The following is a 14533-nucleotide window of genomic DNA, read 5'->3' as shown; positions in this document are numbered from 1 at the left end:
GTGAAGATACAGAAGGCGATATTCCCAGTTTCTGTTTCCCATGTAGTGGTGAAATACTTGAAAAGCTCTATGTGTTATATCTCCAAGAGCTTATTGCTTAAAAATTTCTGGTGATTTTGTATTGCTAGAAAAGCCTTGGAGCATTTACTGAACTTAGAACGACAAGGGATTAAGTGTGCTTTCAGGCATTTCTGGGAATTGCCTGATGGTTAGAGTAACAATGTGTTTAAAACAAATGCACAAAAGTTTTGAAAATTATCAGGTGTTTTCATCTTTCAGACTAAAAGTCTTTGGTCTCTTAAGTGACAGCTTCCCATTCGGTCCAGCCTCTAAACCTCTTTCAGGGTTTGTCACAGAGCTACAGCCCGTGCTTGGAAACAGTAAGTCACCCTTATCGTAGCCTGGTTGTAAGGTAGACTCACTGCTCAGCAGGCTGACAGGGCTGGGAGCTCACTGGGAAACTTTGTGAGCCTTCTTTTGGGTTGCACTTGCTGAGAATTCAAACAACATTAGAAATCTTCTGAGCGGTACCACGAGTTGGGGGGGAGTATAAATTAAAAAATTGCTACTTAAGATGGAAAACATGACTAAGAAGAAAGCAGTTATGCTGGATAAATATTTAATTGCCAGTCAATAAATTAATTTAAGAAATAAAACTATACCCCAGACTTAGTGTTTTATGTTTATCGTGCTCTATGCTTAAGAGAAGAGCTTCTGTTCAAAGTTCATACACCTCTAAAATCCCAACTGTCAGGTCTTTGACTTACTTAGTGGGACCTAAGACTAGTGCATTTCAGTTGAAAGTAGACATCACCTGAAAACTGTGTAGCAATAAACTACAGACTTGCTGAATGTAAAAAATGATCTAAACTAAAGCAAAGTTAACGGAGGTCGTACACGCTGATTCCTGCTTCTCCCCCAGAGGATAAGTAATCTACATTTATGATGGAGGCTTGCACTGCCCACTTTGAGTCATTCAAAATGTTTCAATTTTCAAATCGAGATGTTAAGTTTGCTTGCTGATTTTGGCCATTTGATACAATGGTTACTTGAGTGCTTGTTTCAAATAAGAAATTTTAATAGCTTTAGCTTCCTCTAGGGAAATGGAAAGCTTCCTGCCTTTACGCAATAATTTTCATGACAGAAGCATTTTAAAATGTTAATTAGGAAACTTAGAGGGAATAAATAGGAAAGATGAACCATATGTGAGACAGGAGAAGTAAGAAAATTGGAATAATTGGAAATTGTTCAATAGAATGTAAAACAATGTTTGTTCTGTTTTTTTCTGAGTCTCTAATCAGGGATTAGATTTTAAGGGTGGCAATAAACTGATAATTTGACTTAGGGACTTTTCAGAGTGCAATTCCACTCTGGTTTCCTCCATTGCCAGTTTTAAATCAATCCCGATTTAAATAGGGGTGGAAATAGCAAGTAAACAAGGGGCCAATGTGAGAGGCTCGTTTGAAGAATGATTGGCCTTCCTCACTTTCTCAGTCTGCCTAATTACATTGTGTAAAATGAATGTCAGCCTTGACCCACTGCAGCTCTGCCCAAAGACACAGATGAAGCTAGATAATTGTTAATCAGAGTCTGCCAGAAGTGCTGATGAACACTTGGGATTACCACATTTTGCAATTTTTCTGCAATGAGATGGTCCGTAAGCAGATTTTTGCCATTGCAAATTGTGTGTGAATGTTTCTGTCAATGTCACAACTCTAGTATGCTTTCAGAGTAAAGAAAAATATTTTCACCTTGATCCATGGAGTTGAATTAAGTGTTATTTAAAGAAAGATTAGAAGGCTTTACACTTCCTTATTTTTGCTAAATAAGTATGATTATGGTCTGTAAGTACGTTGAAGAAAGAAACTGACAGCACATGTATCATAGCAACATAGCCTATTCAGGAAGGAGTGGATAAATTCAAAACAGAGGATGTGCCAAAGGAACAGGTGTGGTCTGAAATGCAGAGAGTGTTTAGAAATTAATGAGCTGCGTTTTCAATTATAACATATATTGAATCATTCTAAATTGAATTACTATGTAGAACAAAAAATGTAATATTAGAAGCGTTAGACTGCAAGAGAAATGTGAAATGAATATTATATGTCAGGTAAGACAATGTTAATGAGACATAAAAAGAGATTTCCATACTGCTTGCCTATGCTATACCAGTATCCAAAGCTCCCATTCCATGAGGAATAAATTAAAAATACCTAGTAAATGTAATAATAGAAAGACCTCGTGGGTTATGTATCATTATCCCTGAGTCTATGAATTTTCAGTTACAAAAAGTTGCAGGAGTTTATTGTAAAGCCTGCTTTTAACAATGTGATTCTTAAATGGGTGTGATAGAGAAGTTTTTAGCCTCCATCAGCATTCCCGTGCTAGGAGACAGGCCAGGTCCCATATCAGTGGGTATGATTAGGGTTCTTATGAGCCTTCTCTCTCTTAGGAGAACCTTCTAACAGTGTGGATGAGGTAAAAAAAAAAAAAAAAAAACTATCATCAGTTACCTGTAGCTTCAAAATATTAGCCTGATGGTCTGTTTTTCCTTGTACTACTTACATGCAGTATGTTAGTAACAAAAAGCATTTGCCATTAGAGCAACTCTCATGCAACTGCTGTTTTGCATTAAATTTTTACTATTATTGCTCCAATACAGCACATTGTCTTGGAGCGTTTTTAAATTACTTCGAATTTATTTTTGGAATAAGATTTGCCTTGAAGTGTCACAAGTCAAGGGATTTTTTGCTGGAGCAATGCCTCGCTGTAGCAAGCACCAGTCGTGCCTTGGTCAGGAAGGCACAGCTCCCTGAAGGCCAGCAGGGCCTACAGGCAGCCTCCTTGCTCCACCAGCTGCTCATCCTTCAGCCCTGATCTAGCAGAGCCTGTTGGTGTAAGCATGAGCTGAAACCCTGTGAGTAGTCCTCCTCATTGCCTTGCTGCTGTCTTTCCCCCACTGGGGTCCCTGATGCTGAACTTATGTCTGAGGGAACTTTGAGTTTTTTTATTTTATGTATACCATTGCTGAAGCCATGGTTATGTGCCAAAACAGTCCCTTCCATTGGAAGAGAAATTATTGGTCACTGAAAAGTGTCTTGCTCCATCACTATCCAGATAAATAAATTTTTATTTTTTATTCATCATACTTTAAAGCAAGCCAGAGATTCATGTGAACTAAACTTTGTGTTAAAGTTTTCATTAAAAATGTTTTAGTTAAAAAAAAGAAAGAACAGATTTAACTTCAGTTAAAACATTTTAATTTCACTTCAAATTTGTTTCAAATTCTAGATGTAAAAATGTTTAATGCTACCTTCTGTGGGAATAGTATTTGGTGTTGTCATCAAAAATAATTTGTAAAACCATTAAAGTTTCAGAAATAGCCATTGCTTTAGCTTCAAAAAAGAGTATACTGGGCGGGGAAAGGTCCTATTTAATCAGGAGCCTTGGAGAATTCTGTTATGGAAACCAGGGGTTTTTTTCAGCGATAGGATTTAATTGTTCCCCTGTGTCTTCAACCCAAACTTAGCAGTGGGTGTTGCTGCCTGGCACACAGGTTGCTTGTTGAATGGGGATCTCTGTTGCTTTGAAGCAGTCTGCAGGCCTTGTGCATGTGGCTGGTGGCCGAGGGGCTAGCTGGTCTTTCCCATTGCCCCTCTGAAGTATCAGCACTGAGGCTGCACTCATGAATAGCGTTCCTACTCTCTGCTCACACAGTTTACCTGGGGATGGAGGCTCTGCCTGGCATTACTTGTCTACAAGTGGAGGTTTGGTTTTCAAATACGTTGTTCCTTGAAATGAGTACAATAGGCTGCAATTCTCCAAAAACGCATGTAGTATAACTGCTGGTTATTATTATTATTATTAAATTGCATTCCTTAGAGGGAAGAGATTGTATTACATATAAAGTCTGAAACAATAAAGGCATATTTAGTCATTGCAACATGAAAATACCATATGAGAATGAAAAACCTGCTGTGCGCTGCACATGCATTCCCAAGAAGGATGAAAATGTGATACTGTGCTTGAGAGAGGAGCCAGGTGGTCATGAAAAGAAACATTTTTGTCCTGGAAATGTGTGTGGGGTTCAGGATGTCTGAGCAAGCCCAGCCTTTTTTAGGGTTGTGAGATTAACCTGATGTTTCCATCTTCTGGTTTTTGTTCTGTTTTTCCCTGGAGTGATTTCAGTTTATTCCTCAACAAATGGGAAAGGCATTGATTTGCCTTTCTAGAAAGATAATTTGTCTGATGTTGACTGAATTGTATGACTGGATTAAACTTGCATAATGTGACTTTCAGAGAGTGACTAATTGGAATTTACTGCAAGCCATGGATGACTTTAAAATCAATTCTGTAGAGTCTTCATAATAAGACTTACTAATTGTGAGATTAGCACCAGAAAATATGCATATATTTTCTAAATAACAAGGAGAACAAATAGTGCTCAAGAAAATAGCTGCTTCCACTGCACTGTGAAGGAATGCTCCAGGGAGAAGTGAGGAAAGTGGGTGTCTCTGTAGGACCCCTGGACTGGAGTCCTGTAATGGCTGAGGTTTTAGGACAAATGAGAACATTTGAAATAGCAGGTTATCGTTTTTGATTTTCCTTTATTATTTTTTTTCCCTTTAGTCCAGGTGTACAATGTGCAACGTCTGAACAGGTGTCTTGTTTAATGGTCGTTGTGTTTCAGTGCTTTATTTTTCTTAGTGCTCGTTTCAGTTGCTAAAATGATCAGGGCTGAGAGGCTGCTCTGCTGGGATTGTCCTGCCTATTATTTCTAGACATTCTGTTTTCAGTTCACCTCAGTCCTGTGGAGTCGTGTCCTCCAGTCTCCATCCTCCTGCAGTGTGCCCAGCATATTGCTCCCTAAGCATGCAATGATTGCACTGCCGCAAACTAATAAAAAACAACATAGCATTAATACTTGACTTTGAGAAGTGGAAAGGGGAAGACTTTGCTCCTTGAATTTCTACCTCTGCACAATGGAAGCATTGTGGGTGTCACAATGGAGTAGGTCTTGAATCAAGAACTGGCCAAGAGTTTAGGATGAGCAGCATGGGCTGACCTGAGCAGAAGAGAGTGTCAGGAGAGAAACTGCGTCCTGTGTGACTTGAGCTGAGCCATGCCTGTGCTCTCAGCTCTAGGGGCTGGAGCACCAGGAGGTGCTCCCTGCACTGTATTAGTTCATGTACAGGTAAGCCGTGGATCTGGACCTATGCAGGGACCCACAGGGTGAATAATTAGGAGCATGCAACAGAAATTTTGTATTTTGGTTCAGTTTTTGAAGCAGAGGAAGAGGGCTGTGCAGAGAGTGTTGTCTTGCAATGGCAAACCTCCCATGTTAGGGAATGGCAGAAAAAAATAAGTTGTATGATGATGTCATCTGAAAGCAGTTTTCTCAAGATGAATTTTAACTACAACACTGGTTTCTGTTAGGAAGATACGCATAAGAAATCGATAACATTTTTTGTAAATTTTTTTAGTGGCAACTTTATGGTTTTCTCTTTATTTCAATCTAGGATTTTGGTATGCACAAATACAGCACAAGCAGCACATGTTAGGAGGTGTTTGCAGTATGTTTGTGCAGCTTTCCTGTATCTGTGAACAGCAGAAAACGCTTTGCACTGAACAGTAGGAAATAGATTTATGCAAAACCCATCAGTGGTCTTAGTTAGATTACTGTAACGTGAAGCAATGTTAGAATTGAAATTCATAATCTTATAACTACTTTTCAGATTATAATGTGTTTTCTTAATTAGAGCCATGAGATATGACCTTTCCCTGTTGGGTAGTTGTGCTTACCCTTTTATTGGCAATCTCAAGATTTAATTTTCCAGGATCTAGAGATCGGTTTCTACTAATGTGACTCTAAAGTGCAATTGAAAATAAATCATTTATTCAGCTTTGGAAAGAAGAAAGCTGATAATTAAGAAATAAATGTGTCAAACAAACAAAAATAAACAATCTCACAAATATGCCCTCTACCAATGACTGAAAGGAAAATTCAGGATACTTTATCTTGCTTCATAAGTGAAACGATACAGATACTAGTACAGGTCAATTCTGATAGGAAATATATTCTGGAACAAAACGGATGGGTTATTCCAACAAATTCAATTTTCAAGGGGTTTATTTTCTAGCATGAAGTGTTATTGTTTTTCCATTTTAAAAGTAAAAGCAGAGGAATTTGGGGCTTGGAGCAGGTAGCTCCTCTGACCCACCTTATTCCATGGGGATTTTCACCCAACATGGTCTTTGGGAATGAAACCCTGGAGTTTCTCAGTAGGGCAGATCATGCTGCCTCCTGTGTGTGCTGAGACACTCCTAGGGCCCTGTGTATGAGCAGTTTTGTCCTATGTTTGGCCAGGCTCTGGGTTATTACCTGCTGACTTGAAACACAGATGGCTGGTGAAGCAGATAAGGACCAGGCTCTGAGCAAACCGATTGAATTGCAGATGTCCCGTTCATTACAGGGGAGTTGGTCTAGATGATCTTAAAGGGTCCCTTCCGACTCAAACTATTCTATCATATGTTGAACCTCAATCTCAGCAGCTTGCCCCTCTGTGGGTTACTAAAGCCCAGGGGCAGGGTAGCGGTGGCTGTTCAGGAATGCCTAGGGCTCACAGCCAGCAGTACTTGCTGAGCTGTACGACGATACCGCGATCCAGCTGCAGAACACCATTTTCACCCAGAAGCCTGCGACAAACTGCGCTTGTCTTTGGTTGTTACTGAGTCATGAGAGATAAAAATACCTCTGCTGCGGGAGGGAGAGCGGCTGCAGTGCAGCAGCCTGAGCTGAGAGGTGCGGGCTGCCTTTGGCAGGCACGTTGTGCACGGGGAAGGATCCTCGTGGTGCCAACGTGCGTAGGGGACACGGCGGTCAGTCCCGCGGCGTGGGTCGCTGCAATAAGACCAGCAGTGCAATAAGACCAACGCGTGACGGGACCCCGTCGGTGTGCTGGCAGCCCTACAGGAGGGCGGCTGGGGTCCTAGGGCTGCGGTGGGAGGGGAGCACGGGCGGCATCCGCGCTCACAGCCCGCTGGAGTTTGACGAGCATCCCGTTTCCGTGAAGAACACTGACAAACGTGACTTTACAAGAATAGGGACGAGCATCACCGCACGGGTCGGCGGCCCCAGCGCCCACGCGGCGGTGCCCACTCGCCGCTACAGCCGCGCCCCATTGGCTGCGGGGCGGAGGCGCGGGGCGGTGCCGGCCGCACGGCTCTGCCCTACGCGGGGCGGCGGGAGCGGCCGCGGGCGGAGGGAGAGCTGCGGGCCGGTGCTGCCATGCCGGCGCCGAGCATCCCGCAGCGCCGCGTCCCGCCGAGCTAGCCGTGCCTGCGGCGGGCCGCTGCTGCCATGCCCCTCCCGGCGCCGTCAGAGCGAGCCTGACAGGCGGCAGCGCGGCCGGCTCTCCTCCCGTCCGTTCCAAAATGCCGTCCAAAGAGTCGTGGCCGGGGCACAGAGCTCATAGATCGGCGGTGCGCAACTCCAAGCGAGAGGGCCGCCAGCCCGACCTGCTGATAGCAGCCCTGGGGATGAAGCTGGGCACGCAAAAGTCGTCGGTGACGATCTGGCAACCTCTGAAACTCTTTGCTTATTCGCAGCTGACGTCGCTCGTCAGAAGAGCAACGCTGAAAGAAAACGAGCATGTTCCCAAATACGAGAAGATTCATAACTTCAAGGTAAGAAATTCCACTGCTTATTCCTTTTAAAGGTACCGTGGGGACTGCGTTTTACTTTGAATTGCTCCGGTGTTGCTGTGCAATCATACATATATCTTCAGGCTGTGACTCGGGGAACTTAACCTGTTCCTGTTACATCTCACTGCCGGTCACAGCAACTGGGCATCTTTCATTACTGGTTGCTGATGTGTGTGTGTGTGTTTGGCTCTGGGTCAGATCCAGGTTATCTGTTCCATTTATGCTTGTTGGGTACTGAGATGCCAGTGGTGATGAAACCTGCCAACTTTTCTTTCCATTCAAGTCACTGCAGTTCATTTTTACTTATGGTGATGTGATGCTGAAAAGTCGTTCAGATCTGATTAGAGGATTAAAGAGAGCTCAGTTTGTCACTGGTAAATAGCTTTGGAGGTAAGAAGCATGTTTTGCTGCATCTGGACGGAGCAGATGGTCTGTGTTTCCCTTCGTTCCTGGCTTCTCTCCTGTTTTAATGAACTGAGCACGAGAGGAGTGCAGCTTACATGGGGCTGCTGACATGGGCAGCTACCTTGTGGTGTAACCAAATCTGCCTGGCCTTCTATGTCACTTCTCACCATTGTGCTGATTAAAACAAACGGACAACAAATGCCTTGTGTTCTTTATTAGGACGTGTGTGTTTTGTGTCTCCATGTAATAAGTGTCCAGTAAAGATTCAGTAAGTCGACCTTTGGCAGTCAGATGCGTCGCATGATGCGCAGTCCTGGTTTGTGTGGCTGAGTGAGTTGATGTCATCCTGCATTTCTGCAGCAGCCGGTACGAACTTCACAGGCAGGACGTGAAGCACACTTTGTGTTTTTGATGAATCTTTACTCCCTCTAACTTTTGCTTTTATCAACTTTAGGAGAAAGGGAAACCATTCGTGTCACATAGGTGTCTGATGTTTTAATTAATCATAAATCTTTTAATCATTTCAGATTGTCAGTTTTCATTTCTATTGCATGTACGTGTGTGTGTGAATGTGCACGTATGCATTCTTACCTCCAGGCTGTTTGATTTCATTTTAGCTTTTCAGTTCAGATGATGACAAAAATTGGAAGCTGTGGGTGATCAAGATGTTGTGGTGCACTCCTTCACTGAAGCACAAGTTTGAAGACAAAATGCTATATAAAAACAGCATTTAATACGGGCTGTTGGCAAGAACTGACCCAGCTGCCTGTCAGTTAAATGTGGAGCCTTTTTTTTCTGCCAGACCATGAGTTGTCTTAGAGATCTGAGATACTTTCATTCGTTCCTTAAAATCTGAAGGTGATTCCTGCAGATGCCAGCAGGCAGTTACTTTCCATGTGCCGCAGCCTATATAGGGTAATGCGTATTTAGTTTTGCAGATCTCTCTGTTCCTTTAACAGTCTGAAATGCAGCTGCTTTGAAAATAACCTGATAATTTGATTTTCATTCATTTGGGTTTAGTTATTGTGTGTGGGTATTTTTTTTACCCTGAAGCTATTTCTGAATGGTTGTGTAGCTGTGAATTTTCCAGCTCTTGTTCAGAAACAAGCTGCATATCTGATCCAAGGTCATAGCTGCAGCCCAGGCTTTCCATGCAGGTTGCATTCTTCATAATAGTTGTAATTCCTTTACATATACAGCTGGTTGGAGAACTCACCTTTAAAAACAGCTGTTTTTTCAGGTTGGTGAGATGCAGTCAGCTTGCACAGGTAACTTTGCTATGAAGAAGGAAACGGAACGTTCGCACCTGGAGGGGTGTACAGCAACATGCTGAGGGTGTGCTGCTAAGCATGGCCCCTCTCCTTTCTGTAAGGAATACCTGCAAGCCCTTTGGGATGGTTGTGTGATGGATTTCAAACAAATGGCTTGTGTGTTTCTTTGCTTTATTGTTCTCCACATCTGTCCAAATTTTCTTCCTGCATGTAAAGACATCACCATTTATAATGCCTCAGTAAGTGCCCTAGGTTGCCAGTCGAGCAGCAGCTGTGCCACCCATGTGGGAAGGATGGAAATGTCAGTCTGAAAATCCTTTTGAGGCCTCTCCTTGGAGGTAGAGTTTTGAAACAAGAAACAAAATGAAGGCATAGGGCAGAGCTGACCAGCAGCAACTGCTGTCCCCAGGGCCCCACAGCAAGGAGGACGCTGCTCTGCCCCCCACAGCCCACATTCTCTTTGCCATGTAGGAATGAGACAATACAAGACCTGACACTTTGCTCAGCTGCTGCTTGGAATAGTCGAAGAAATTACAGACTCTTAGAGATCCTTTCATACTGGAGGTGCTATGGCATCTCAGTGGAGGGAGGAAGAATGGAAAATGCACAGTGACTAGTGCTGGTTTCATAGAGCAGAGGAGATGGCAGCAGGCACCCAGGAGCAGGTCTGGGATTAGGGTGTTGTGCTCGCTTGGCCACCTGTGCGTGTTTCTTTGGTCACCTGTGGCTGTGATGGCACTTGCAGGAATTCTGTAGTCGCTGACACCTCCAGGCACAGATGCCTCATGCTGTGCAGAAGCTAGAAGGCATCTGTACCCATCAGAGCCAGGCTGAGAGCCAGCAGGTGGAAAGTGCATAAGAAATGCTGCAAGAAGACCTGAAACTGCATTGAGCCAAGTCATTTTTCTGTGACTTCTGACATGAACTCATTTCTATTTCTGATCTTCCCAAAAGTGGGGCAGATGCCGATTTGGGGTGTGTTGATCTCTCTCCACTGAAAAGAGAGTGCTGCTTTTGATGAAGTCTAGCTCTGGCAATGAGAAGATTTTCAGAACATCTTTAAATGAGTCACTGCACTCAAATGAATATTCAGAAGGAGAGCTGGGCGCTGCTAACGCAGTCCCCAGAGAGAGGCTCTGCACGTACTCAGAGATAAGAAAGCCTTGGGAAATTGGAGGTTTCTTTTGGGCTCTTGGTACTTGGGGAAAACATGTTCAAAGGCAGTGGCAATGTCTGGAGAACAAAACAGGAGAAAATCCTCCACAAAACTTCTGAGAAGATCTTGTCAGTTCTGTGTAGCTGCTTCTGAAACTCGTGGTGCATTATGCGGCAGTTCAAGCCAGAAAAGCTTTTAGGCATGGATGGATTTAGTTTTTTCCTCTTCTGGTATTTATTTAATGTTTCTTTTTAGCTTTTTTTTTTTGTTGTTGTTTTTAAAGCTTTGGCTTTTCTCAAGCAAATTCCCAATAGTGCATTATTATTTAACCCTCTCTGGTTTTTGAATGCTACTCCCTGAATTCAAAATCTGCCACTGTTTTGGGATATTTATTTATTTATTTATTTTTCTAAATCAGTATTTCAGCTGTAATTCCATCCCACCTTGCTGGTAGCTTTCTAAGTTGTTCGCTGTGACTCTTGCGAGTCTCCCACACGCATGGCCAGAGAAACGAAGCAGCCTGCCTTGCAAGTGGCAAGGCTCAGAAATCCTCTGCACTGGACAGTAGTGCCTCCAGGGGCAGAGAGTGCTGCTTCTGCTCTCATCAATGCTTTTTTCCTCTATATTAGATGTAGCACTGGAGCAAAAGCACTTTAAGGATCTGTTGAGGCTTTGTATTATGTGTATGTCATTACGTGGAGTGTGTATGGCATGTATATGTACATACTATTTCAATTGTAAAGATTTTATTTGATTTTTCACCTATAGATTCTGAATCTTGTGTATAGACACAGGTGTTAAGTAACTTAGGCCTGGAATGAAATGGATAGTGTTTCCAGTTTCTAGATATTGATTGAAAAATAATCTGTCCTTCCATTCTGAAAGAAAGGCGATCAGTTTCATTGCATTTACAAGGAAAAAAGCACACAGCCTGCTACTCTCTCTGCCATTTTTTGCCTTGGCTCTCTTAGAGCAGAACCTAACCCCATTTTCCAGTTGTTCTCATTTCTGCTGACAGGATCTGCACAAACCAGGACGTCAACGCGACGTGACAGCGCTTCGGGCTCCGGGTGAGCAAGGACCAGGAGGAAGGGCTGCCTGCTCAGCATTAGTGTCTGTGCCCACAGCCCATAGCCATGCTATTTATACTTGATGCTCGGAACCAGAGCCTCCTTCTCTGGAGCTGGTGGATGAAGTCGTTGCCCCAGTCCCAGGCTGGCTTCACGTGTGTAACACCACAGCTAGGTTAGGCAGTCAGCTCTGCTTTTGGTGGTTTGTTCCAATACTCTCATTACACTAATTTCTGCTATACCTTCACATGATGGTGAATTATCTTACAGCTGTGCTCTGCCATGCGTGTTGTCATGGCAGTCTTCTTGTTTCTGAGATTACTCATCAGCAGCAACATTTGCCTCGCAGTAGGAAAGTCGTTCTGTAATGTTTGGAAAGTTTGAGACCCTTGTTTTAGAGGGCCTGCCTAATGTTAATATATGCAAACAGTGAATTGAGGCATTGGCCAAACCAATAGTTGAGACAGTTCATTTTCTTGCTGATCTCTCTTCTGTGCCCTTCACATCCAGACAAGCTCTGTCTGGACCTGGAGTACATAAAGAGAGCGTGCCTACTGGGTGCCAGCATGGGTACACCTAGTGCCTGATGAAATCAGCTGTGACTGAGGAGACAGACATTAATAATACAGGCTGAGTTATCGTTTTAATTGAGACTTACAATGCCTCCTGCATCCAATTAAAAGCTTGGTAGAGTCCCAACAGGCAGAATTCGGTTGATGGAATTGCAATTCAGCAAGGACCACTGAGCTGACAGGCTTCATCAGCAGCATCTCACGATCCTTAGGCGTTTGTGTGGAAGACACTGCTATAGCCAGCAGAACCACACCTTGAGAGCACCATGCTGTGCAGGTGCTTCGTGCGTGCCATTGCTCAGCTCTCAGCCAGCTTGGTCTCCTCCTCAATCACCAAGGCCATCCATAGCAGGGTGCTCTGGGAGAAGGTAAAGATGCAACACTTTTTCCATCTGTTCTTTAATCAGTATATTTAATCCCAGCGATGTTGCCTAGATTTTCCAAACCCCATTCTTCGTGCCAGCAGCTCAATGTGGAGGGCTATGGAAGAGGTTACACTGCTCTATATGGAGCATGGCTCCTGATGGTGCTGCTGTCCAGGGAGAGCATGGCAGCCTATAACAGGGGTGGGTTTGTTGTGCTGTCAGAAAGACTGTTTTCTGAGTTTAGTGTTTATTTTACATGTATGTAATTTGTCAGATCCAGCCTTGCTTTCTGCCCTGCTCGAGCTGCGTAGATCCATCACATTCTTGTGCGTCACATTTCCAAAGCACTCTGCTGATATTCTCCTGTTCTTCTTGTCTCTGGCTTGACAAGTTATATAATGCAGTTCCCCCAGTTTTGAATGCTTATTATCTTCTGGCTCATTCCTGGTAGCAGTCAAAAAACTGCCCAGTAGAAACAAAAAGCGTAAGAAGTAGGTGTATTTATGAGATACGTAGGTAACTTCAGCAGTGACTATTGCAGAGCCTGAGAATTATCAGATCTGCTTGAGAAGCTCCCAGCTTGTGGTATAGACTGTCATCAGTCAGCACATCATTTTTTAATTTGCTTCTCTTGAGTTTGCCTCTTTTCTGCATTTAATTAAAACGTTGCTTATAAAGAACAAATAATATTCTGTAACATGCATAATCACTAATCAACAGCAGTGAGGTATTTTTCCTGGTGTGTAAGAAAATGTCTTTCAAGCCTGAAAAAGCACTTTCCTCCTATGTGAGATCACAATCCCCTTTATTGTAACTTGCTGGTGTTGTGGGAGAGTTCAAGATAAAAATGCCAATGTGAGGCTCCTCTTTATCCTCAGACTTGCAGGACAGCCTAATAATTGGATTTTATCTCACTTTAGAAGTAGATGTTTTCCCTTAAAATTATCTAGAATTAGATTTTTCTTTTAAATTTCATATTCCCCCTGGAAATTTATAGGTTAAGATTAAAAACAATTTATCTTGTTCTCCTGCTCAACCGTTTTTTTTTTTTCCCTTTTTAAAAAATCACTCATACTTGAAACCTTGTGGAGAGGGAGAGAAGAGGATTTTTGGGACGAGAGTGAGAGTGAGATTTGGGAGATATGAAGCCCAAGTTGGCAGTTTTGTGCTCTCACATTTTATAAGACAGCTGCATATGGCAGATGCTCTTTTTATAAGGGGAAAGACACACCTTGTAATTTAAATCAGGATCTCTGGAAATCTGCTGGGTGCGTAGTCAGAAAACTTTCTGGAAAGGCATGTTTTAGTCTTGAAATAAGTCACTTGGCAGGTTTTTAGAACGGGGAATTGAATATAAAAATCAGAATGCTATATTAAAGGGTCATGCAATAGACTCAATATTGTTTGCAGGTGCTGGCCCTCTTGCTAGCAACGGGATGCAAACATATTCCTCTCTAGCATACTGCTTGGCCCCACGCTGCAGGGTGAAGCAGTTGGGGAGCTGTTCAGGCCTCAGAAGACCACTTCTTGCTGTTTTCTGGCATGGCTTAATGCCTCTGACTTCATTTCTAGTGGTCTGTGTGTTCAGCTTGTGCAGGGCTGGACCTCCAGTTCCACTCCATGGTGAATGTTCTGGCACTGCTGGGCTCTGTGTGAAGGCAGCAATACTTCCAGACCCCAAAAGAGGCATCAGGACTGGTCCTGTGTGGTCACATGCACCAGGGCTGGAAGGACATCGTGGGCCAGAGGGCCCCTAATTAATGTTGCTGGGGAACCTCCCTTGGTATGTCAGAGAAAGGTCAAGGCAAGACAAAGCATTATGGAAAACAGAAAAACCCACCCACAGTTTTTATTTCATTTTTATTTTGCATTCAGATTAATAAATAAGGAAATAATTTGAATGGGACAGCATAAAGCTAAGCAGGCTGAGGTCAAATGTTCACCTGAGAGGGTAATATTCTGAGGAAATGATACAGCGAGGCATTGCACC

At 43.2% G+C, this 14533-nt stretch overlaps 1 protein-coding gene across 3 annotated transcripts in view; it reads left to right on the top strand.

Annotated features, from left to right (window-relative positions):
• Window positions 1-14533, top strand: part of CHN1 (chimerin 1) — a 79356-nt gene that overhangs the window by 48892 nt on the left and 15931 nt on the right. For 2 of the 3 annotated variants that reach the window (XM_065751424.1, XM_065751426.1), the window contains one exon: window positions 7609-7686. The exons of the other annotated variant lie outside the window; for it this stretch is intronic. In XM_065751424.1, the coding sequence (XP_065607496.1) occupies window positions 7609-7686 (78 nt within the window). The remainder of the gene's footprint in view (window positions 1-7608; window positions 7687-14533) is intronic. 3 annotated transcript variants of the gene reach the window in all.

This window comes from Cyrtonyx montezumae, unplaced genomic scaffold, assembly GCF_038088225.1.
Source record: "Cyrtonyx montezumae isolate F1298 unplaced genomic scaffold, pur_monq_1.0 scaffold_7, whole genome shotgun sequence".
NCBI classification, from domain to species: domain Eukaryota; kingdom Metazoa; phylum Chordata; class Aves; order Galliformes; family Odontophoridae; genus Cyrtonyx; species Cyrtonyx montezumae.
This window is presented reverse-complemented; position numbering and strand designations above follow the sequence as displayed.